At 48.5% G+C, this 22,186-nt stretch overlaps 8 protein-coding genes across 13 annotated transcripts; 5 read left to right on the top strand and 3 right to left on the bottom strand.

The window, feature by feature from the left end:
• Positions 1 to 60: 60 nt before the first annotated feature.
• Positions 61 to 2,442, bottom strand: TERG_02194 (uncharacterized protein; the record flags this gene model as incomplete). Its single annotated transcript, XM_003237425.2, has 1 exon — positions 61 to 2,442. Exon 1 carries the CDS (start codon positions 2,263 to 2,265, stop codon positions 61 to 63), a length of 2,205 nt encoding a protein of 734 aa, XP_003237473.1. The 5' UTR covers positions 2,266 to 2,442.
• A 2,537-nt stretch (positions 2,443 to 4,979) lies between these two features.
• Positions 4,980 to 5,873, top strand: TERG_11816 (uncharacterized protein; the record flags this gene model as incomplete). Its single annotated transcript, XM_003237424.2, has 3 exons — positions 4,980 to 5,282; positions 5,342 to 5,711; positions 5,776 to 5,873. The coding sequence occupies 3 exons, from the start codon at positions 4,980 to 4,982 to the stop codon at positions 5,871 to 5,873; spliced, it is 771 nt and encodes a 256-aa protein (XP_003237472.2).
• An 846-nt stretch (positions 5,874 to 6,719) lies between these two features.
• On the top strand, positions 6,720 to 7,595 carry TERG_11815 (OPT family small oligopeptide transporter; the record flags this gene model as incomplete). The annotated part of the gene is made up of 1 exon (XM_047750869.1): positions 6,720 to 7,595. One exon carries the CDS (start codon positions 6,720 to 6,722, stop codon positions 7,593 to 7,595), a length of 876 nt encoding a protein of 291 aa, XP_047605603.1.
• A 662-nt stretch (positions 7,596 to 8,257) lies between these two features.
• On the top strand, positions 8,258 to 9,186 carry TERG_02192 (Grx4 family monothiol glutaredoxin; the record flags this gene model as incomplete). Its single annotated transcript, XM_003237423.1, has 2 exons — positions 8,258 to 9,034; positions 9,106 to 9,186. 2 exons carry the CDS (start codon positions 8,258 to 8,260, stop codon positions 9,184 to 9,186), a joined length of 858 nt encoding a protein of 285 aa, XP_003237471.1.
• Positions 9,187 to 9,446: 260 nt separating this feature from the next.
• On the bottom strand, positions 9,447 to 10,964 carry TERG_02191 (uncharacterized protein; the record flags this gene model as incomplete). The annotated part of the gene is made up of 1 exon (XM_003237422.1): positions 9,447 to 10,964. One exon carries the CDS (start codon positions 10,962 to 10,964, stop codon positions 9,447 to 9,449), a length of 1,518 nt encoding a protein of 505 aa, XP_003237470.1.
• Positions 10,965 to 11,293: 329 nt separating this feature from the next.
• TERG_02190 (mitochondrial thiamine pyrophosphate carrier 1) lies at positions 11,294 to 12,445 on the top strand (the record flags this gene model as incomplete). The annotated part of the gene is made up of 4 exons (XM_003237421.1): positions 11,294 to 11,326; positions 11,399 to 11,451; positions 11,516 to 11,669; positions 11,735 to 12,445. 4 exons carry the CDS (start codon positions 11,294 to 11,296, stop codon positions 12,443 to 12,445), a joined length of 951 nt encoding a protein of 316 aa, XP_003237469.1.
• TERG_02189 (tubulin alpha-2 chain) lies at positions 11,995 to 15,196 on the bottom strand. Of its 6 annotated transcripts, XM_003237420.2 has the most exons (7): positions 14,903 to 15,196; positions 14,666 to 14,724; positions 14,360 to 14,510; positions 14,213 to 14,300; positions 14,089 to 14,160; positions 13,518 to 14,021; positions 11,995 to 13,451 (listed from the first exon to the last, which is right to left on the bottom strand). In XM_003237420.2, the coding sequence occupies exons 1-7, from the start codon at positions 14,912 to 14,914 to the stop codon at positions 12,982 to 12,984; spliced, it is 1,356 nt and encodes a 451-aa protein (XP_003237468.1). In that variant the 5' UTR covers positions 14,915 to 15,196; the 3' UTR covers positions 11,995 to 12,981. The 6 variants fall into 6 exon arrangements, with proteins under 6 accessions (XP_003237468.1, XP_047605599.1, XP_047605600.1 ...); XM_047749387.1 differs by having other exon boundaries at positions 14,360 to 14,724; XM_047749388.1 differs by having other exon boundaries at positions 14,213 to 14,510.
• Positions 15,197 to 17,944: 2,748 nt separating this feature from the next.
• On the top strand, positions 17,945 to 21,524 carry TERG_02188 (uncharacterized protein). Its single transcript, XM_003237419.2, has one exon. It carries the CDS (start codon positions 18,105 to 18,107, stop codon positions 21,120 to 21,122), a length of 3,018 nt encoding a protein of 1,005 aa, XP_003237467.1. The 5' UTR covers positions 17,945 to 18,104; the 3' UTR covers positions 21,123 to 21,524.
• Positions 21,525 to 22,186: the final 662 nt, after the last annotated feature.

Raw genomic sequence — 22,186 nt, 5'->3', positions numbered from 1 at the left:
AGGCTATCAAGATAGTATATTTATACAAAATTTTTACCAGCGTGGTACTCTATCCAGGGTTTACTTTACAGTCATAAGTCCACATCCATCTCTTGCGGCTTGACAGGCACGTTTTAATGCCTGTTCTTCAGTATCCGTCCATTTAACGGTGAGTTCATCCCAAGGCTTTCTGTTTCGGAACTCCTCATTGTAAGTTCTGCGCATAGCCTGTAGCCGTGTTACCTCTCGGGGGTCGCCAGTGCCTGAATATATAATGAAAAGCGTACATGGGGGTAGATGGTCCCATATCTCCTTTATACAAGAAACGGTTTTAGCAACAGCCCGTCCAAGTTCGTCTGGGTTTGCCGTGCTAATGATATCCTGATCTGATATATTGATAGATTGGTTATTTTGGCTTGCACCGGGAATGCGGTTGCACCATCCTCGGGAGATTTCCAGATTGCGCAGTCGTGCCCAAGTGAAGTCAACACCATCCCCCGAGACTATTCTGCCCGTCGGATCTCCGCTGACAGCAATCTTGGTTGATTTAACAACTTCTTCATCATTGGCGCAGCCTAGAGTGACACTGGCCTGGGCACCGAAACCGCGTTCAGGGCTGCCCCAATCGACCACTGCGCCTGTTCGTCCTCCTTGCGAGACGGGGCCGGAAGATTTTACTGGCCTTGAAGACCTGGCAAGGCGTTGGAAGATACTCTCGGTAGAAGCTTCGTTGGTACCCCACGCTTCACCCTTTTCGCATTTCTGCTTCACAAGATCTAATACTGCCTTTGCATCTTCAACCGGATCATGGCCAGCCATTCCCTTTTGTATTTCTCTTCCCAGGTACCTCTGACATAGCCATTTGAGACTCGGCTTCAGAGGCGGCCCTCGTGGATGGGGATATATAGAGGCTGTATCGATGATGAACGGATGCGTTAGTTTCAAGGCGTTGAGATCGGAGTTGAGAGAATGTCCAATTAATATCGAGCGAGGCGTCAGAATTTCAAGTAATTTTTGTTGTATGTCAGATAGATTCGTAGTAACTGGATCGAGCTTTTCTTTAGTAACACCAGAGAAGCGTGTTAAATAATCTATTATGGGATTTTCTGGCTTAACAAACTCATCTAGGACCCGTTCACCGTCCCATGAGACGAGACTAATTCTGGTGAGCTCAGATTTACCACCTTCAGTGATGCACATCTCACAGTCAAGAGCGAAAATATCGCGGCCAGCGGTTACGCTGCCTTCCGCTATATCACGATCAGGTACAGCACCTTGAGCAAAATCATCAACACGGGTATCCACCCATCCATGTTCAGTAGATTGCCCATTCATGGCGCGTAGTCGAGCATTTTTGTCTCTATCCTCAGCGGAACTGAAGAGTGCAGGGTGCAAGGGATATTCATGTTCGATCAGATCATCAAGAGTACTCAGAAATTGAGTAATGGGTGTCCGTTGAGATACCCAATTTCCGGGACCCTTGGACTTTTTGTTATTATTGTTGTTGTTTTCCTTAGATTTAGGCAAGGAAGATCTTAAGATCGCCTGAAGAGGCGAATGAACCTTGTTGTATTTTGAGTCCCCGGGAGACTTGACAGGCCAGACATGTGAAAACATGTCTGCAAGAGGGGATAAAGCTTCTGGCAACTTATCCTTATGGATAGCTCTGGGAGCAAACTGGCGGGAAGTTTCCTCACTGATGGGAGACACCCCACGTTTCCAGCGTTCAAACTCGCTGGATCTCTTTGCGTCTTGTCCAGATTGACTACCGTCAACTGGGGCAGCGGTTACCTCAGGGGTAGGTGTTTCTGCCCCCTTGGACAACGGGATTGATCCATCAAACATCCCCAGCTCCAGACCCGGAACCATAAGCATAACAACTTTCCTTACATGTCCAGAGTGCTTTACTGATATCCATTGCGGCGCAACAGCATCCGCAAGACAGTACAATAACAATCCCTGTAAGTCTGAAATTTTGATGGACGACTGTCTGCCACCCATTGCATATGTCAAAGTCGGATACTTTGTTTTCTCGTTTCCTATTCGTTTTCGCTTCTTCGACGTGTGGTCAACCATCTGCCACCCCCCAGTCTGGTCTTTTCCTTCTCCGCCTGAGGTATCCTTGGGCAAGGCTGGTTCTCGAGGTCCATTACCGTCACGAAGAAGAGATAGCGTATCTGCTAGGCCAAAGTCGTTGCCGCTATGACTGGTGGCAGCAATTACATCTGTGCCGCCTGGCTGCGCGTCGTCTGAAGCAACATGGTCATGTTTCCGCTTTCTTCCCATTTCAAGGCCTCCTAATCGTTAATGCTCCGCAGCGCCAGGGATAGCATGTGTGTACCGCAGCGTTTGAACTCTGGACAAGGGTCTTCTAGACACGTATCTCTCTCGCTGCGTCTGCGTCTGCGTCGTCGTCTCTTTGGCTTCTTCAAAAAGTCGCATCTGGAACGTCGAAAAGAGAAAAATTAAGAGAGAAAATGATGACTAAGTACAATGAGTAAGCATATATCACGTGTTAAATCTCCGCTTTTCTCTTTTTCTTTTTCTTTTCTTTTCTTTTGGCTTCAGTCGCGAAATTTGTACTTCTCCAAACACGAACTTCCAAACGCTTGAGCGGGATAAGCAACACGGCACGGCTGGTGGACTGGAATGAAGTATGGGATACTTGGATCCCTGCTCGGTGTCGATTGTCTGGAAGGGGCCCGTCCAGCGTGCCTATTTGGGTGCACTTCGGGCTAGGGGAACGCGGCCGTTCAAGGATATCATTACGAATGATAGCTACGCAAGCAGTCAAGCCACCATTGTTGAACGAGCCGGTGCAGCGGCGGAATCAAGATTCACTTTCGCTACCAGTGGTGATACCTGCCTCTGTTATCAGGAAGCAGGAGCTGCATGTGAAATTGAACAAAAGGACCCTTGAGCCAATTCCCGCGCTAAGGATGTCTTAGCTTGCATCTCTGCCTTGACGGTTGGCTGCGATGTCAGGGATGCGAAATGGCCGGTTCTCTTCCTCCTTTCTGGGATGCAAAGGCAAGCAGCATCAGTGGTCTCAATGCGAAATGCTGGGCTATTGGCCTGTACGGAAGATCCTGCATTCTCACAACTGGGGTTACCCCAAAACGTTGACATCTCCCAACCCCTCTTTGGTTGGACACCCTGCGCATGGACTGCGCATATCACGCGAAGGGAGTGGTTGGTAGTGTTGCACTACTGGACAATTGAACATGCCCTAGGTCCGTAACCACAACATGTCTATATAATTAACTGGTGTGTCGCGAAGATTCGCCGGATTGAAAAGGCCATGCCTGTTTTCACAGGGTACATCTAGACGATGCATGAATCTACGGAGTACATAGTATAACCTCTTATATATGCAGCGAAAGGCATTAGATCTCAGTTACATACAGGGATTATCGGCATTGTGCCCTCTCGAGAGGTCATCTCCCTACTCTGCCCTAATGGGCAAATTAGTCCATCGTGACCTAGGATGACTGCATTCACCCGTCCCAAGATAACATCGCTAATGGGTTGTACAACTTTAGATGAAATATACCGGGAAGAAATCTCAGCTTTCCTACTCTCCGCTCTTCTCGTAGATCGGTCCAATGGATTTCAGATGCTGGAGAATTTGAGCCATCCCGTGGGAGTCCGTGGGGAAGAACAAGCATTGGGTATTACCAGCCTGCCGCCTTAGAAGTGGCGCAAAACCCTGGTCCTGAGATAAACCTCATCCAGATGAGAGCTTGTCTTGTGAAACCTTCTGTTAATTTACGCGGATTGTTACTTGGTGTCCATCAGTGGCATTTTCGCTAAGCCTCCCGCCCATCAAAGAGTGAATCTTCTGTGGTTTTGGTAACGACAACAACAACCCTGCTGACCAGATGGCGAAACCACGGCAAATGCACATCGGCCGTATACTGCTAACTAACCAAGCTGGGGAGTCGATTCCCTATCAAATATAGGCGTCCCATCGATCAACAAGATCACGCAACCTATGTAAATATACACATACTGTTCTATTCATTACTAACAGAAAAGCAAGGTTTCCAGAAAGCTTCGGCATTTGACGCTAACCCTGGCTTTGCCTTACCTCTACGCGAGCCCGAGCCGTCCAGGGGTTCCTGCTATTTGCCTCCTTACTCGATGATTTAAGTTGTCGGGTGACCGCACCAAAGGTCCAAAGTACACCCCTGCGTATCTGGGGAAATAACCCTCAGGGATTAACCTCCAATCCTCCATTTTGTTGCCTTAGGCCTCGTTAGAAGACGCTGAGGTCAGACATAACGCAACACCAATTTACATTACCCATGTGTAACCGGTATATGGAGTGACAACGGCTTGCTTTCTCGTCTATTAGGCCCGTGGACTACGGGAACTCGCTGTTGAGCCATGTTGCCTACCTATCTAAGCACATATGCACACTCCAGGTTACCGGTACCAGGAGCATCGACGATCATCAAATACCCGCCCAGTATCTGACGATAAGAAAGTGGGAACATCTTGACTAGCTACGTTGCACCCACCTTCATATCATGGTTTGTGGGACAAAAACTGCATGCATGCTTTTTTGAGATGTCCTCCGCGGACCGCCACCCCTGTTGTGGACTCAAGAGCACATTTGGGGGAAATAAGGGACTGGGGGTTCGGACACGAGAACAGATGCGATGGCCAGCATGGTCTCTTTCAATTTGATCCTTTTTGTATTCTATATCCCCAGCATCTATGACCCCGCCTTTAATACTGCACTACCTATATTTGTGTTGGTCAGGTCTCTCCTAGCGCCATATACGATGCTTGAGGCTACATTAGGGTGATATCAAAGTACAGTGGTTGATATGAGGACGGTCCTAGGGTAGCAGTTGCAGCTTTCCTTTTCTACCCGAATATATGATACCCGCCTACCCTCCTCTGAACTCGACGGAGTGTTTAACATCTATGTCTCTCATTATTTCGTCATTTTCTTGCTACACCTCTCTCCTTCAGCCATTTACCTACTGAGAATGCCTTTAAACATTCCCTTCCTTCGGGAGAAGGCCTCTCCCACAGAAAATACTGTTGGGGAGCCCATTGATCATACTATAACTACGTCCTCTTCGGAAAAAGAAAATGCAAAGTCCACAGGGATAGAGATTTCCGATGTTGAAGCAAACAGGAGGTTAGACCTATACCATCGCACCCATAAATGGGACCCTAACCTCGGAGATGATACTCTTGATGAGATTGCAACTGCCACCGCATTAAACGACTCCAATGCGCAAAGTAAAGTCATTGATAGAGTTATCGATAACTCGCCCTACCCAGAGGTATGTCATTTATAGGCCAGCTTGGTCCTTTATTTGTTTCGAATCTAACATTGCCAAAGGTTAGGGCTGCTGTGCGAAACTACGATGAAGACCTTCCTGCAAGTACATTTCGCGCGTGGGCTATCGGAATGTTTTTGACGACTATTGGCTCTGGGCTCAACAGCTTGTTTTCCCTTTGGGCTCCGGCCATTATCATCACTTCGGTTGTCGCCCTACTTGTTTCATACCCCATTGGTGTAGCTTGGGCCAAAATAATACCGGCAAGGACTTTCAATATTTTTGGGTTGAAATGGAGCACCAACCCCGGTCCGTTCAATGTCAAGGAGCATGTATTGATTGTTGTCATGGCCAATGCGTCATTCGGTAACGGTGTTGCATACTTCACCGATACTATTCAGGCACTAAAAGCTTTCTATCACACTGACTACGGTGAGTTAATTATATCATGCTTCGAATACGATATATGTAGTACTAATACGGAACGTTTAACTAGGCTGGGGGTTTTACGTATGTCTTGCTCTTAGCACCCAAATCGTTGGTTTCGGAATAGCTGGTATTGTTCGCAAGGTCCTAGTTGAGCCAGGTATGTGAAGTAGAATTATCTATTATCTCTGGCAGACCTAGAGTTAACTCATCCCCAGCTTCCATGATTTGGCCACAGGACCTGGTCAGTGCTACATTCATCTACACCCTACACGATAAATCAGCAACCAATCCTGCCGAAACCAATGGATGGAAGATCGGTCGTTATCGATATTTCCTTTACGTTTTCTTGGGCTCTTTCTTTTGGTACTGGTTCCCAGGTGTAATTGCCCCGTGCTTAAGTGTTTTTGCTATTGTTACCTTTATAAAGCCGAAAAACGTTATCCTCAATCAACTATTTGGTGGCTGGACCGGCCTTTCACTCATTCCCATTACTTTTGACTGGACTCAGGTGACAGGTATGTGATAACTTTTACCTCATGCTTTCGACCATAAGCTAAATAATTTACTCCTCTAGGTTACATCCAAAGTCCTTTAATCGCCCCTTGGCATGCGATAGGAAACACTCTTATTGGAACCATTGGATTGTTCATCTTTGTTACTTGTGGACTGCACTATTCCAACCACTGGTATGCGCAGTACCTCCCTATCAGTGATTCAACCACATACGACAACATGGCAAAGCCGTATAATGTCTCGAGAATATTGAGTCCTGACTTCACTCTCGACGAGGAGAAATACAAGGTTAGACTACCCCGACTTTACTAAAATGCTTGATCTAACTATGACTAGGCGTACTCTCCCCTCTTCTTATCCACCACTTTCGCCCTGACTTATGGATTATCATTTGCCTCCATTGCAGCAGTCGTCACACACACAGCCCTATTCCACGGAAACCATATATGGTCAGTTATCAGGGACAGCCGAGGCGAATTGGACGATGTCCACACTCGTATGATGAGGAAATATAGAAATGCCCCCTGGTGGTGGTACGTGACCCTTCTCGCAGTTTGTGTTGCCCTATGCCTTGTTACCGCTCTTGCCTGGCCTACCCACCTCACCTGGTGGGCCTTACTACTTGCCCTTCTCATTTCTCTGGTCATGACTATCCCCATCGGTGTGGTTCAAGCTACGACAAATATCCAGTTGGGATTGAACGTTTTCACCGAATACATCATTGGCTATATGCTTCCTGGAAGGCCACTTGCCATGATGTTATTCAAGACATATGGTTACATCACCATGGTCCAAGCCCTTTCATTCGTACAGGATCTAAAGCTTGGTCATTACATGAAAGTTCCTCCACGATCATTGTTCTGGGGACAGCTTGTTGCTACTATGTGGTCGTGCATAGTTCAACTCTGTGTCCAGATCTGGGCTTTGGATAACATCGCCGATATTTGTCAGCCACACCAATCCAACCGGTTCACCTGCCCTCAGGGAAGAGTATTTTTTGGCGCATCTGTGATATGGGGTGTCATTGGCCCTGCACGTATGTTCTCTGGCAACGCACTCTACTCTAGCCTCCAGTATTTCTGGATCGTTGGTGCACTCAGCCCTTTGCTCTTCTATGCACTTGCCCGCATCTTCCCTCGTTCGAACGCACGATTTTTGAGCGCACCCGTCATCTTCGGAAGTGTACTATATATCCCTCCTGCCACTCCATTGAACTATGTAAGTCTTCACTCGAGTTATCTTAATGGAGGTGCTTATGCTAATATCATCAATAGTTTGCATGGTGTATGGTCGGCTTTGTTTTCCAGAAGTATATTCGCAATAGGTTCCGTGGCTGGTGGATGCGCTTCAATTACATCACATCTGCGTCCTTAGATGCAGGCTTGGCCATCTCGACCATCGTTGTCATCGCGGCTATCAATTTGACCGGCTCAAAGTTCCCATCTTGGTGGGGTAATACTGGTTCTATGGAGACGCTGGATAACTTGGGCGAGGCAATTCGGCAGCCTTTGGCCAAAGGCGAAACTTTTGGCCCTCCAACGTGGTAGCTAAGGGGTCGGTTAGATCCATCCAGACACCACCGATGTGATGTCTTGGAAAACTTTCCTATCGACTGTCACGCCCTTCAGGAGCAGGCTCTCCCGCTCTCTTTCATCCATGCTGCTTATTTGTTTTCTTTCCTGTCCAATTTGAACAGCGCATTTTGTATGTACCACCGAGAGATTCATGTAGTCGGGTTGATCTGATAAACCGGGATAAATTATTTTCCGATAAACTTTCACCAAAGAAAAATCAGATAACGCAATCCTTGAGAACCATAAAAATAAACCTCCAGAGTTGACAATTTATTTCAAAGCAGAGCAAGCCAAGAGAGAACAGTTCTGACACTCACACCTTAGCGACGAAGGTCGACCGGGAGAGCTGATCTGGATACTATTAGAAACAGATATCCTCTTACAACTAAAGACGGAGAAAGGATTATCTTGCTGCACCCATCCCACCTAAGAGCTTATCAGCGCGCGGGGCGAAATAGCATCATGTCGGAACTTCACGAAATCACTTCAGAGTCGGACTTTCAAACGCACGTATCGTCTCTACCCCCATCGACACTCCTTGTACTCTTCTTCCATACCCCATGGGCCGCCCCATGCACTCAGATGCGTACCGTTCTTCAAACGCTTGCCTCTCTATACAAACCCACCACCCCACCATCCATTTCCTTCATCAGTGTCGATGCTGAGGAGCTCGCCGAGATTTCAGAGCAGTACGAAGTAACAGCCGTTCCATTTGTGGTACTAAGCCGGAATAATAAAATCATTGAAAACATCTCCGGCTCGAACCCGATTAAAGTCCGCGAGGCAATTGAGAAGCATTACCAGGACCCATCTTCGGGTGCCGGTACGACAGACAAGCTATCTATTCCTCCACCACTTGAAGCCGTTCCGAGAAAGATAGATGAAACACAGCAAAATGATCAGATACCGCAAGCTCCACCATCTACAGGCCAAGGGACAAATGGAACCAGTGGTCGTGCGGCGGCTCCAGAGTCTTCGTCGAAGGAGGAACTCTTTGCTAGAATTGGGGAGCTTGTAAAGGCGGCTCCAGTGATGTTGTTTATGAAAGGCACCCCAAGTGTCCCTCAATGTGGATTCAGCCGGCAACTTGTTGCTATTCTGCGAGAGAATAGTGTCAAGTATGGCTTTTTCAATATCCTTGCCGACGACGATGTACGGCAGGGTCTCAAGGAGTTTGCGGACTGGCCTACGTTCCCACAGCTATGGGTGAGGGGTGAGCTTGTTGGTGGTCTGGACATTGTAAGATACTCTTTTTCTCTATCATACCGCTTCAGTGAAGTTTCGAAGTACTAATTATGCTTTCTCCACAGGTCAAGGAAGAAATAGAAGCCAACCCCGATTTCCTTCGTGATTACTCTGTTCCAAAGACATCCTCCGCAGTACCTACTTAGATACACCAGTTACGTTGAACATGTTCTACAATTATTTTCCCCTTTAAGCAGTTAGTTGTATGCGCGTCGTACAGTGTACTCAGAATCCATATTCACATTCCTCACATAATGGAAATTTAAATAAGTTTGGATATTAGCGTTGACTTGGCTTTTTGCTATCTTACATCAATTGCCAAAATTTTGAATAATTCTATAAAAATATACAGATCATACACTTCCAGAATAGGAAGACGAAGTAAACCCCATCATTATATATATCATTAGTATATATTAAGAGTCTTAAACTTAGAGACGGCCACATCGCTATCAATATAGCAACCGCGCAACCATCGATCCCCGCCACTTTCAGCATTTGCGTTACCAAATGCACGTCGAGCATGGACAACCCGTCGATTATGGAATATGACACATTCACCCGGTTTCATCTTGAGTTCAAAGATGTTCTTCTTATCCTCAAGCAAGGACTTAAAGCGTTTCATTGATTCGGCACGACGGGTATACGTGTTCTTAGGTAGCCCGTTACTGATGTCCCAAAAAGGCGCTTGGAACGGAGGGGAATAGTTTATATCTATGATCCTGTCCTTGGATTTACCAGATAGATTGATCATCTTCCGTGTGGCAGTGTACATCTGGTTGTCGTTGTCGTATCCAAAGGTCATCCAGGATTCAGCAAGAAAATCGAAGTCAGGTTTGCTTGTCTTGCGGAGAACGTCTGCAGCATAGAAACTATCTGCAAAGAGAGATTCACCTCCTGGCAGCTCATTTTTCATGCAATGAAGGAACTGAAGGCCAGGGGGCTGGACAAGGTACAGCAAATCCATATGGAAGCCAAGGTCGACATTAGTGTAGGCGACGTTCTTTGGGTTTGGGATATTTCGAACATCCCAAGTTGGGCCATAGAATGTATTTTTAATAGGGCCGATCTGAGTAGCGACTCTGGAAACGCTTTCCGTGTCCTCTGGTACGCCCCTTAAGAACAGTAAGCCATACCGGTTTAGTTGCATCATAGCTGACCGAAACACTTCAGGATTGTTCATGTAATCGTCATAGGAGATCCAATGGTTTGTCTTTTCAAATGCTGACTTGTCCCAGTAGTAGGCCGGGTCTGCAGGCTTGGAGCCCAACTGCACGGTTGTCAACTTTTGGAGGTAGCTTGTTGAAAACGTAGAAGTATGGCCTTCAAATCCTTTGATATCCTTCGCCCACTCAATTGTAAATGAGTCTTCACCAGCAGTGATGCTTTTTGCAGTAATATCCAATGGTATCTGGGCAGTTTCAAAAGTACGCTGCTTTGTGGATGGATGAATACAACGGTCACAAGGGCAGGAGTCCCGGAGATGCAACGGTTCGAAGTATACTATCTCTCCATTGACTTTGATTGGGATATGGGAGTTCATCTGGCGCCGGGAAACGGCAGAACTTGGAGAACTGCCCTCTGCCCTAGTCTTAGGTGTTCTCCCGCGCACGCTCTGAACGAAGCGAATGTAGTTCCCTTTGGTAGATGTCCGTCCATCCTTATTGGAAGCCAATTCTGCAGTTGCACCAGCATTCTCAGAGGCAATTGTAGAGGTATCACCAACTGATGTTGGCTTTGTGCCGTTATGGCTTGCTATATTGGACGCAGGCTTCTGGGTTTCTGCAGCTTCAGATACTGTGGAGTATTTTGATACATCCAGTGCTCGACGGGAGAATAATGCTGAAACCGGATCTGGCTGGCAAAACGCAGCTCTACTAGTCCTGCAGACGAGCCGCAACGCCCTTGAGCCGGCCACAAACATTGTCACTGAGCGTTGTTGTACTTTATTTGCTGTAGTTGGAGTTCGATGCTCGAAGTCTCGAAATGTATCTCTTTCCCGCGACGGAGAAAAGGAAAGCCTCGGCATTAAAAACTGCCTTACATAAGCAGAAGTAAATAAAGTAGTTCAAGCTCAACAAAAAGTTTCTGGGCGGACTTTCGTCTCAAGCAGGTTGTACGGGGCATTTTCACACTCGTTTTTGACTGTTCTGGCTCCTGATTTCATGTGAAAATCGGATCTTTGAGCCGCCTGTGTCTTAATTTTAGCGGATTTCCCCAGGTTGTGGCCCTTTTCTTGATGCTGTTTAATGAATGTCGGCGGGTGGTGAGCATTTAAAGGATGAGGTAGGCAATGCATCGCAACCTGTTTAACATGGCGCTCTGAGACTTCATCAGACTAATTGGGCCTTTTAACAGGGCAATCGAACTCAAGTGGTGGCCGCAGGTGCCATAGCCGGGCTCGTTTCGAGGTATTTGCACCGATGTGTTTAATCGCAGGAAGAGTGAAACTGATGCGACGGATACAAAATCTAGATTCTGCATCGCACCTCTAGATGTCGTGAAGATTCGGCTACAGCTGCAGATCCATTCCCTGTCTGATCCTCTATCACACCGTGATGTCAAGGGCCCAATATACAAGGGAACCATCTCGAGTCTTGTCGCAATAGCGCGGCAGGAAGGCATAACAGTACGTCGTCTCAACTGGCAATGCTCTTGCGCTTCCACGTTTCCGATACTAATAACCACACGCAGGGTCTCTGGAAAGGAAACATTCCCGCTGAAATCCTCTACATCTGTTATGGCGGAATCCAATTCACCGCGTATCGCAGTGTCACGCAACTTCTACACCTCCTGCCCCCGCAACACCGAGTCCCCAGCCCAGTTGAATCATTTATAAGCGGCGCCACGGCAGGCGGCGTAGCAACGGCTTCAACGTACCCGTTCGACCTGTTACGTACCCGCTTTGCAGCCCAGGGGAATAACAAAGTGTACAATTCCCTTGTGTCTTCTGTGCGAGATATATACCGCTATGAAGGAGCAGGCGGGTTCTTCCGTGGTGTTAGTGCGGCGGTCGCTCAAGTTGTTCCATACATGGGACTGTTTTTCGCTGCATATGAAGCGCTGAGGAAACCGATAAGTAGTGTTGATTTACCGTTTGGGTCAGGAGATGCTACAGCCGGTATGATTGCGAGTGTTATGGCGAAGACGGGCGTGTTTCCGCTGGATCTAGTTAGGAAGCGGTTGCAGGTTCAGGGACCCACGAGGTCGAAGTATGTGCATGTGAATATACCCGAGTATCATGGTGTGGCAAGCACTATCCAGACTATCGTGAGGACACAGGGTGTTAGGGGGTTGTATAGGGGATTGACGGTGAGTTTGATCAAGGCTGCCCCGGCAAGTGCTGTGACTATGTGGACGTATGAGAGGGTGATGGCGGTGTTGAAGGAACTGGATTCCGAGTAGTTCTACTGTATCAATAACTTTCTTGTGTCTTGCCTTAGGGAGGGTTAGATGCTGGCGTTTTGGGGCTATAAAGGTATGGGTTAATTATCAGGGCTCCTGCATATAGTTACAGGCTGAAAAATATCTTACTGCCTTTGTACATATCCAAATACTTAACTTGGCTTCACTACATAAAGGTGATGGTCGAAAAATAACTGATGGAATAGGTAAAGTATATTTATTAGTTGACGGATCCTTCAGTACGTCATGGTAAAACACTTAATGGCATACTCTGCATACTAAAGAAGGAATGCGCGACAGTCAAGGTGTCCGCATGGGTGTGATCTGCGTGCTGAGCAAAAAAGGGGCAAAAGGTATAGTGTTAATTGACAAAATTAAAATCAAGGATATGGGGACATTGACGCAGCATAACAGCAAGAAGTAGTAGGGTGGGATATCAATTCTCCATTCTCCTAATTATTTTCGTTTTTTAAAAAATTCAAAGGGTCCAGGAAGAAAGAGAGGGCAAAAACGAAGCAGAGATTGAGAGGGAGCATCTAGTACTCGGCACCCTCATCACCCTCAGTATCTAAGCTGTCGCTGGCAACTTCCTCGTAATCCTTCTCCAAAGCAGCGAGATCCTCACGGGCCTCAGAGAATTCACCTTCCTCCATACCCTCACCAACGTACCAGTGAACGAAGGCACGCTTGGAGTACATGAGGTCGAACTTGTGGTCGAGACGGTTCCAGGCCTCGGCAATGGCAGTGGTGTTGGACAGCATGCTGAGGGAGCGGTCGACGGGAGCAAGCTCGCCGCCAGGAACACGCATTGGCTTCTGGTAGTTGATTCCGAGCTTGAATCCAGTTGGGCACCATTCAACAAGGTTGAAGGAGGCCTTGGACTTGAGAGCGGCAACGGCAGCAGTGCAGTCGCGTGGAACGACATCACCACGGTACAGAAGGGCAACAGCCATGTACTTTCCGTTGCGTGGGTCACAGACGACCATCTGGTTGTTTGGCTCGAAGCCTGTATAGACATGTTAGCACTGTTGACAAAAGGGCAGACAAGCAGCAGAAGAAATAAGATACGCACATTGGAAGGTAAGGTCATGGACCTTGAAGGACTCGTGGGAGCTTCGGTTGCTGGAGACAACAGGAGCGTAGCTGATCAATGGGTAGTGGATACGTGGGTAGGGCACCAAGTTGGTCTGGAACTCGTTGAGATCGACGTTGAGAGCACCATCGAATCGGAGAGAGGAGGTGATGGAGCTGACAACCTGAGCGATCAAACGGTTGAGATGCTCGTATCCTGGACGGGGGATGTCAAGGTTACGGTGGCAGATGTCGTAGACTGCCTCGTTGTCGACCAAGAAGGTACAGTCAGAGTTCTCAATGGTGCTGTGGGTGGAGAGAACGGCGTTGTATGGCTCAACAACGGCGGTAGAGACACGTGGAGCTGGGTAGACAGCGAATTCCAGCTTGGACTTCTTTCCGTAGTCGGTGGAGAGACGCTCAAGGAGGAGAGCACCGAAACCAGAACCGGTACCGCCACCGAAGGAGTGGAAGATCAAGAATCCCTGGAGAGCAGAGCAGTTGTCTGCATTCGTTGTGATGCACTGTTTAGCACGGACCAATCACACGCGAGGGAGGGGTTAAAATCTCACCAGCAACACGACGAATGCGGTCAATGACATTGTCGACGAGCTCCTTTCCGATGGTGTAGTGACCACGGGCATCTGTTTCCAGTTAGTATCCAGTATTGGCTGAGAGATTGGCGTTGATACGTACAGTTGTTAGCGGCATCCTCCTTTCCGCTGATCAACATCTCAGGGTGGAAGAGCTGGCGGTAAGGACCAGTTCGGATCTCGTCAATTGGCTGTTATACCTGGTCAGTCAAGAGTCCAATGGCATAGTATTGACCGCCACAGTACGTACAGAAGGGTCAAGGTCGACGAAGATGGAGCGAGGGACATATTTGTTGTCCCTAGTCTCGGTGAAGAAAGTCTCGAAGGAGCCTGGCTCGCCGATATCAGTGGCCTCGGGGTCGAGACGGCCATCAGCCTTCAAACCGTGCTCGAGGAGGTACCTGAACGCGTCTCTCGTCAGTCTCCTTCATTCCATGCATGCAGAACCGTCTCTCCATCGTCCTCTCCTCTCGCTATCGAGGCGAGCTGGAGTCGTATTCTTTTTTTCTGCCCAATTTCCCAATCGGGAGGGGGTAACGAAAGGCGGTGAACCTACAACTCCCAAGCACTGTTACCGAGCTGAGTGCCAGCCTGGCCGATGTGAAGATGGCAGACCTAATTGACGAGACAGCAGACAGTTAGCATGAAGCCGGAGCAGGTAGACAGGTGTCTGTTGAGGGTCTCGTAACGGGGGGACCGTGGACTCGGCTTGGGCAGCCAGAAGTTGGTCTGTGTTTGGGAGCTTTGGGGGGGTCAGGGGTTCCCGTGAACAACAAACGAGCAGACCACGTACCTCGCCTCTCATGGTGACTGTAGGATGGTGATGACGACTGGAGGGGGGAAATTAGAGAAAGGGAGAAAGGAGGGAGAGAGTCTCGTGTGTTGACAGAAGTCTTGTTGTGAAGACGGAGATGTCGAAGAGGAAGAGGAAGAGAAGAGAAAGTCGAGCGCTTTCTTCTTCCCCTGCGACTTTCGCCCTTTCGACGGATCGACGTGTGCGCGCTAGTTCCCAATCCGGTTTGGGCGCTTTTCTCCCCCGTAAACAAGCTGACTAAGACTGCCTCCTTTCTCGCTGTGCTGTGCTCCCTCTCCGCCGCCCTCTGCCTCCCGCCGGTTCTACCGTTCTACTGTTCTGTCAAGGTGCAGGAGGCGATTACAAGTCGAGTGGTTATGCATAAACTGCTGCATGCGCTGCTTCAACAACGGCCTTGTTCTGTTTACTCGGCGGACGCGGGTCCTCTCCATCCATGGCTCGCGGGTCACGTGGTCCGTTGCTCAAAATATAGGTTGAACCCCTTTTTTTTCAGGGGAAAGACGTTAAGAGATAGGTCTAGTTATGTGACTTGAGACATTACATTATTTCTTTGGAACAAGCATTGAGGAGGGTACTCCGTACTGAGTACGGTTTAACAAGAGAAACAGTAGGGCCCTGTGGGTAGGTTAAAACCGTGGGATTGTGTTCCTTGCGATGGAAATATCAAGGTTTAGGTTCGCTCAGGGGCTCATCAGTCTCAACGCTTTCACTTTAGTCGTCTTCTCTTCTTCGTACTCCGTTTACCTTAGTCGAACGCATACCATCGTAAAGCTCTTTCAAGCAGTGTTAAGCATGGGGTTAATAAGGCCCATACCTCGACGAACATGCATAAAACACACGATAAGTCACCAGATGAGTGTCTGGTGAGAGATGTTGATTATATAATGGATAGAAGTTCAATAAAACGAATCAAAAGCTGTTGGTTATAAAATAATAGGCTCTTCCCTTTTTTTATTGGCCAATTGACGTTAAGCATCGTCTGATTCGTTATTATTATTTAAATGCTGACTAATAACTTAATTTCTTTCCAACCAAGATGGCCTGCAAAAAGCATTCATACCAGCGTCTCACTAGCACGGTGATGGAGAAATATTAAAGCGCCGTACTTATTAAAGAGCCTTATTATCCAACGACTTGAGGTGGTATCATGTCTCAACAAAGACCTACTGTCCTTCATGTATAGTTATAACGTGTGATATTGCATGTGGACTCTCTAGAGGCTCTGAGGTGAGCCATATCTCGCCTTCCGCCAGGTCTAACCTGCTGACTAGCGGCACAAGAATAGAATCCTATTATGGTTTCCCTTACCAACTGCCTTGCCAGCCAAAGCCATTATCGACATTAACTTGGTAGAATACGTTTGATGAGCCAAAGTTGGACAGCCACTGTGTCAAAGAAGGTTCTCTTGATTAACCAACGTGGTCAGTGCACAAAGCTCTAGATTTGTCTATGGAGAAGACGCTGGAATTATCGACCATTAACCATGTTCTGAAACAGGCATAGAGCTAGCGCTGAGGTTTGCCTATATTAACAATCATACCCCATCAGCTTGTGCTCAATACCTTGTCCAAACCGCTCCCAAGTCCCTATATCCTGCAGGAATGGCTCTAGAGCATACGGAGAAATAATGGAGCTATTTTATAAATACCTCTAGGCAAAGCGATGTTACAAGTAACTACGATGTATATAGCATTTGATTTGCGGCAGGCCGGGCTGGTGAATTCCAAATCTCCCGCTCCTTCATCTCCTGAATTTCGGCTAAGCTTGGGCGCATGGTGACACAGGTTGGGTAGCATTTACCAAGGACCCGGCTCCGGAGCCCCTGGTGTTAGGTCTAGAACTCTCCACGGAATAGACGATGTTACAGCTACTGTAGCGACTGAGTAACTTTGTTGAACCCGAGTATAGGAATTTCTGCTATTCGAAAAATCAGCTGGCCTCAAGACTGTGTCGAATATGCACGGCGGTCAAATTTGTATCCAATGGTCCTTCCTGCGCCTGCGTACCCTGTTGCGTCCAGACTTCCTTCGTACATGCCAGAGAAAAGAAGACCAGCAACCACAGAGAGGATATGCTTAAACTGTAACTGCGTCACTAGTTGGCGGTCGAGGATGAGGCTCTTTTTGCCTCTTTCGGCTCTAAGCGACATCCGCGGCTGAGCCGCTCCCAGCTGGCCAACCTTAATACCTTAAAAGAAAGACGTCTTCTTATCCTGAGAGGAACACGAAGAGGAAGATGAAGAAGAAAGAAAACGAAAAGCTACTTACAAACCTACAAGACCCGACAAAGGCGATCGAGTTTACGCAGTGGGAGGGTGACATCGAAGAAGGTTAACCGTCGGTTCCACCAGTTATGGAGACTGTGCAGCAGGGCTAGAATCCTAGCATCGCACAGCATCTCCTCGGTTTTTGGGGCCGTCAATCCTGATGCAGTTGTCGTAGTTTGCTTGGCTGTTCATGTGCATGCTGCTCTGACTCGTCCGCCGTCTCCGATCCATGACACAAGGTTGAGTCCTTGTCTACAATAACAACAATTCAGTGTGATAAGATCGCCCTGTCTTTGCCACACTGGACAGCTCTAACACCGTCAGGGCACCTTGTCCGAGACTGTCTTCGACGCGATGGGGGAGAAAACAGGAGATTTATACGCCATAGCCAACGGGGCTCTGGCTAGGCCGCTCTATATATAACAGCTTCTACCCTTGGGCATTGGTAGCAGTGGGCTTCCGAGGGCAGCTTTCGAGAGTTTTTGCCCCTGGTGCCCGCTGTCAGTGGGAACGTTGATAAGTGGTGGGGTCGCGCCAAGGGGCCTGGGTGGTTATTTGTTCCCTTTTTTTTCCTCTTTGATGACGAGAGCTCCCAGTCGTCATTCACTCCATCGGGTGGGAAAACGCCCGTATTAATATGTCGGTAGATCCGCTGCAGGTAATGAGGCCGGTTTCTTCCAAGATTCTTCAGGTTCTATTCAGTTCGATTTCTCTCCCACGTCTCCGCGGATCGCTGGCGGTTCTCGACTCATCGCTGTTGCGACACACTCCTCCGTAATCCCGTGGGAGGTCGAGACACACTCAAGAACAGGAATCTCGCCATCGATTCAATTCCTGCTGCTGGAGTATATAGATACAAGCGAGAAATGTGTCTTGCTCGCTAGAAAGAGGACAAAGACCACGACTTGATACGAGATGTCGACCCCAATTTACGAGGGCGCCCAGCCCAAGTACAATACAGGAACCGCATCCGACGACCAGCCTGGAGAGGCAGAAGCTGGCCAACAGTACAACTTCCCCGTCGAAGAAGATATGGTGGATGATCAGGGAAACCGGGTGCAGATGCTTGTTGAACCTCCAGGAAATGACGAGCATGGGCTTCTACACACTACTCCCTCGCAGGATCGAGAAAGGGCCAATCGTCTAAACGATGATATCACCATGCTGCAGGCAGAGCGCATGGTGTCCGATGCAGAAGCTCCAGACAGAGAAATGTCGCTCTCCATTCGGCCTGCCCGCTCTCACCGGACGGAGCCCGTGGATGAGTTTGACACGGCTACGAACCCCATCCACGAACATGCCTCGCTCTACAAACCACCAGAGAATCCTACAACCTCCGTCGCTCGTTTCTTCAAGAAGGTCCACGAGTCAAGCTTTCTCGTCCGCTATTTCACCTACATCATCCCGCTAGTGCTCATCTTACTCATTCCACTGTTGCTCGGCGCCTTTGTCTTCAAGGATGCCACCGTTGGTGGCGTCAGCCTCCTCTGGTTCTCAGTCTGGCTGGAGATTGTCTGGCTCACTCTCTGGGCGGGTAGAATTGTCGCCAAATTCCTCCAATACCCCGTGGCCATCATCGCCAGTTTGTTCACCAATAACTCGAAGAAGTGGCGGGATCTGTCCGCTCAATTGGAATTGCCAGCTTCGCTGTTCTTCTGGTGGTTAAGTATAGAAATCTCATTTCTACCAACAATGATAACCCACCATGTTGATGGGGATCGCACAGTTAAAAAGTGGGAGGTGATCGTGAACAAGATCATCATCTCGATCTTCGTGGGCATGACGCTGAATCTTATCGAGAAGCTGATAATCCAGCTTATCGCTATCAGCTTTCACTTGCGAACATACGCAGACCGAATTGAAATCAACAAGTTTCAGATCGGCAGTCTGGCCAAGCTGTATGCCTATTCCAGGGAACACACGACTATGAACGACTCGGATCTGGAAGAGAAGTCTGAAAAGCGCAGTTCAGGGAATAGAACTCCCATGATGTATGCTGACCGAGCCCAGAGAGTTGCTCGCGGAGCCCTCAGTAAAGTCGGAGACGTTGCCGGGGCGGTTGCAGGCGACTTTACCGGTAGACGTGTCAATTCAAGCAGGGATCCTCATCAGGTAGTCCTGACTCTACTTCGTTCGACTACTGGAAGTCAAGTACTAGCCCGTCGTTTATACCGCACCTTTGTTAAAGATGGCTTCGATACTGTTTTCGCAGGGGACCTCAAGTCAGCATTCGATAACAACGACGAAGCTGATGCTGCCTTCCAGATGTTTGATAGGGACATGAATGGTGACATCTCAATGGAGGAGCTTGAAGCTGTTTGCACCGAGACTGGAAAGGAGCGAAAATCTATCACTGCATCTCTCAAGGATCTAGACTCTGTCGTCTCCAAGCTTGATGACGTATTTTTCTTTATCGTTGTTGTCATCACTATCTTGGTTTTCCTATCCCTCATCTCAGCGTCGACCGCTGGAGTCCTTACATCTGCTGGATCAACTTTGTTAGCTCTCTCCTGGCTCTTTTCTGCTACAGCTCAGGAGTTCCTACAGAGTATCATTTTTGTGTTCGTCAAGCATCCTTTCGATGTTGGTGATCGAGTCTCTATTTACGGTAATACCGGTGCAAATCTCACGGGAGACGATTACTTCGTTAAGGAAATTGCTCTTCTGTATACGGAATTCAAGAAGATGCAAGGCCATGTTGTCCAAGCTCCAAACAGCTATCTGAATACTCTCTTCATTCTCAACCAGAGACGTAGCGGTGGCCTTGCCGAAGCTGTCCCAGTTGTAATCAAATATGGCACCACGCTTGAGCAGATCGATGCCCTACGGCAGAAGCTTCTGGATTTCGTGACATCGGAGAAGCGCGAGTTCCAGACCCAGGTGTTGACTGAACTTAAGGAGGTGACGGAGAACTACTCTATCACGCTCAACGTGGTCTTCTTCTACAAATCAAACTGGCAGAATGAACTCCTTCGTCTGCAGCGCCGTAACAAATTCATTTGCAACTTGATGATCTGTCTACAGGAACTCAACATTGAAGGACCACGCATGAACCTTGTCGGATACCGATCTGATCTTCCAGCTCATATCGCCCATCAAGGTGCTCCACCACAGTATACAACCACTCCTACTTATGGTGCCAACACCCCTGGAGGGATGACCGATGTATCGCAGACTTCAGAAGCACGCGATGCACTGGGTGATCTAGCTTCGTCCTCGGCTGTACAGCCTCCACATCATACCCAGTCTATCCTTCGACACCGTGACCGATCTGGGACAACGGCCTCAAATCGATCCCAGACCAGTACTCACAAACGAGTCGACTTTTCCCTCGGTATGAAAGCCTTGAGCTCAGACGACATGATATCAGATGTGTACTGGGACCGTGGCCATCGTGTAGAGGATATTGTACGCTCTACTAACCTCGAAGCCGCTGAACGCCGCCAGCAAGAAAAGGATTATCAAGAGCGAGCCAATGCACCTCTGGAAAGGAGCCCAACTAACCTGAGAAGCTCAAACGACTCCCATCGGCCCAACTTTTCCCAGTCAAGAGGCAGTGTCTCTTCGTCCGTCTACCGGAGCCGGTTTTTCGGTCGCATGGGAAGCGGTAGAGGAACACCGTCACGAAGTCGAACGCGTGATGGAGGAGGCCGGTACGAAGACCTGGAACAAGGACGATACCACGCTTCCGTAGCCGATGAGGAGTCTGGCCCGGCTTCAGACCCAACCCCAGCGCCAGCTCCCCCAGCTCCTGGCCCAGACCAACCTCGAAATCTTGACCCACGTTCCGGCAGCGTGGACACCCAGGGAATGTACGAAGACGGCCAGACTCAGGGAACTATGTGGTCCCCTGGCGTCGAGCGACACCCAACCCACGGCTCTGAGCGGCCACTGGACGAAAGTTACGAACTGCCTAATTATCAGCGACAATAAGGCAAAGATTTCTCTTTCACTGCTACTTATTGATATCTTGCTTTTTTTGATTTTTTGTCTTCCCCTTCATGCACATACCGTTTCTACCTCATGCGGCCCGGAAGCCCGGCAGCTAACTAGAAGCTCCCCTCGTGTTGCCCTCCCTCCTTCGAACCTTTCAAAACCTGCTTCGTACTCGCTCTCACCTTTAGCACGTTGGATTTCCAAGCGTCTTTCCAAATGTTCAATAAAATATTAGCAGCTAGCCACTATAGCAATAGATTCCCATTACAGCTTATGCAGGATGAGCTGAAACATCCAATGACTGACCCTAGTTAACTAAGTACACCCCTCCACGATTCTCCGCTACATGTCTCAGCTGCATGTATGCATACGTCCCGTACCGCACTTTCCGCCCTACCGTCTATGTAACATTGTTCATGGGTGCCTGCCTGTCAGCCATGATCAATAGGGAGGCTCTTATTGTTTTTGCCTGCTCGACAGCTCAAGCCCATAAAGTCTATTACCGCCAAGCCTCCCGAACAATGGAAGTTTTTTTTTAATTGGCCAGAATAACCGCCAGCGCAATAACCGATAACTCCCGCTCGGCTAAAAAGGAACATATTTACCAGGAGCTGATACAGCTGTTGGAGATTGATTACCTATCAGAATGAGTGCGCATTTCAGAGTAAATCCTTCCGTACTCTGTCACTCGCAATAGTGATTGATGAAGTAGTTACATACATTATCTAGACCCAGCCTGCAAAATTGTCAACAAAGGTACATACAAACACTGCGTCAGTCTCGTCTGATCAAGTGGCCAGCACAACATGACTCGGTTGTACGACGCTACGTCTCATCCCTTACGTCAAGCCGCCTGTCAAGCCGCCTGCCAACCTGCCTGCTCGGATCCCTGATGCCTCGGTCCGTCTTGCATCCGCTACGCCAAGCCGGAACGGAGCGTTTCTTCTGCTTAATCAGCTGTATTGGAGCGTGTAATATTGCTGTATACGATACATACGATACGGCGGGTAGCGAAAAGCCGCTTCCGTTCTCCTCCTGCACGGACGAAACTCCGTCCATCC

The sequence above is a fragment of the Trichophyton rubrum genome (assembly GCF_000151425.1).
Source record: "Trichophyton rubrum CBS 118892 genomic scaffold supercont2.2, whole genome shotgun sequence".
NCBI classification, from domain to species: Eukaryota; Fungi; Ascomycota; class Eurotiomycetes; order Onygenales; family Arthrodermataceae; genus Trichophyton; species Trichophyton rubrum.
The sequence above is the reverse complement of the archived record's forward strand: the minus strand, read 5'-3'. Positions and strand labels throughout refer to the sequence as shown.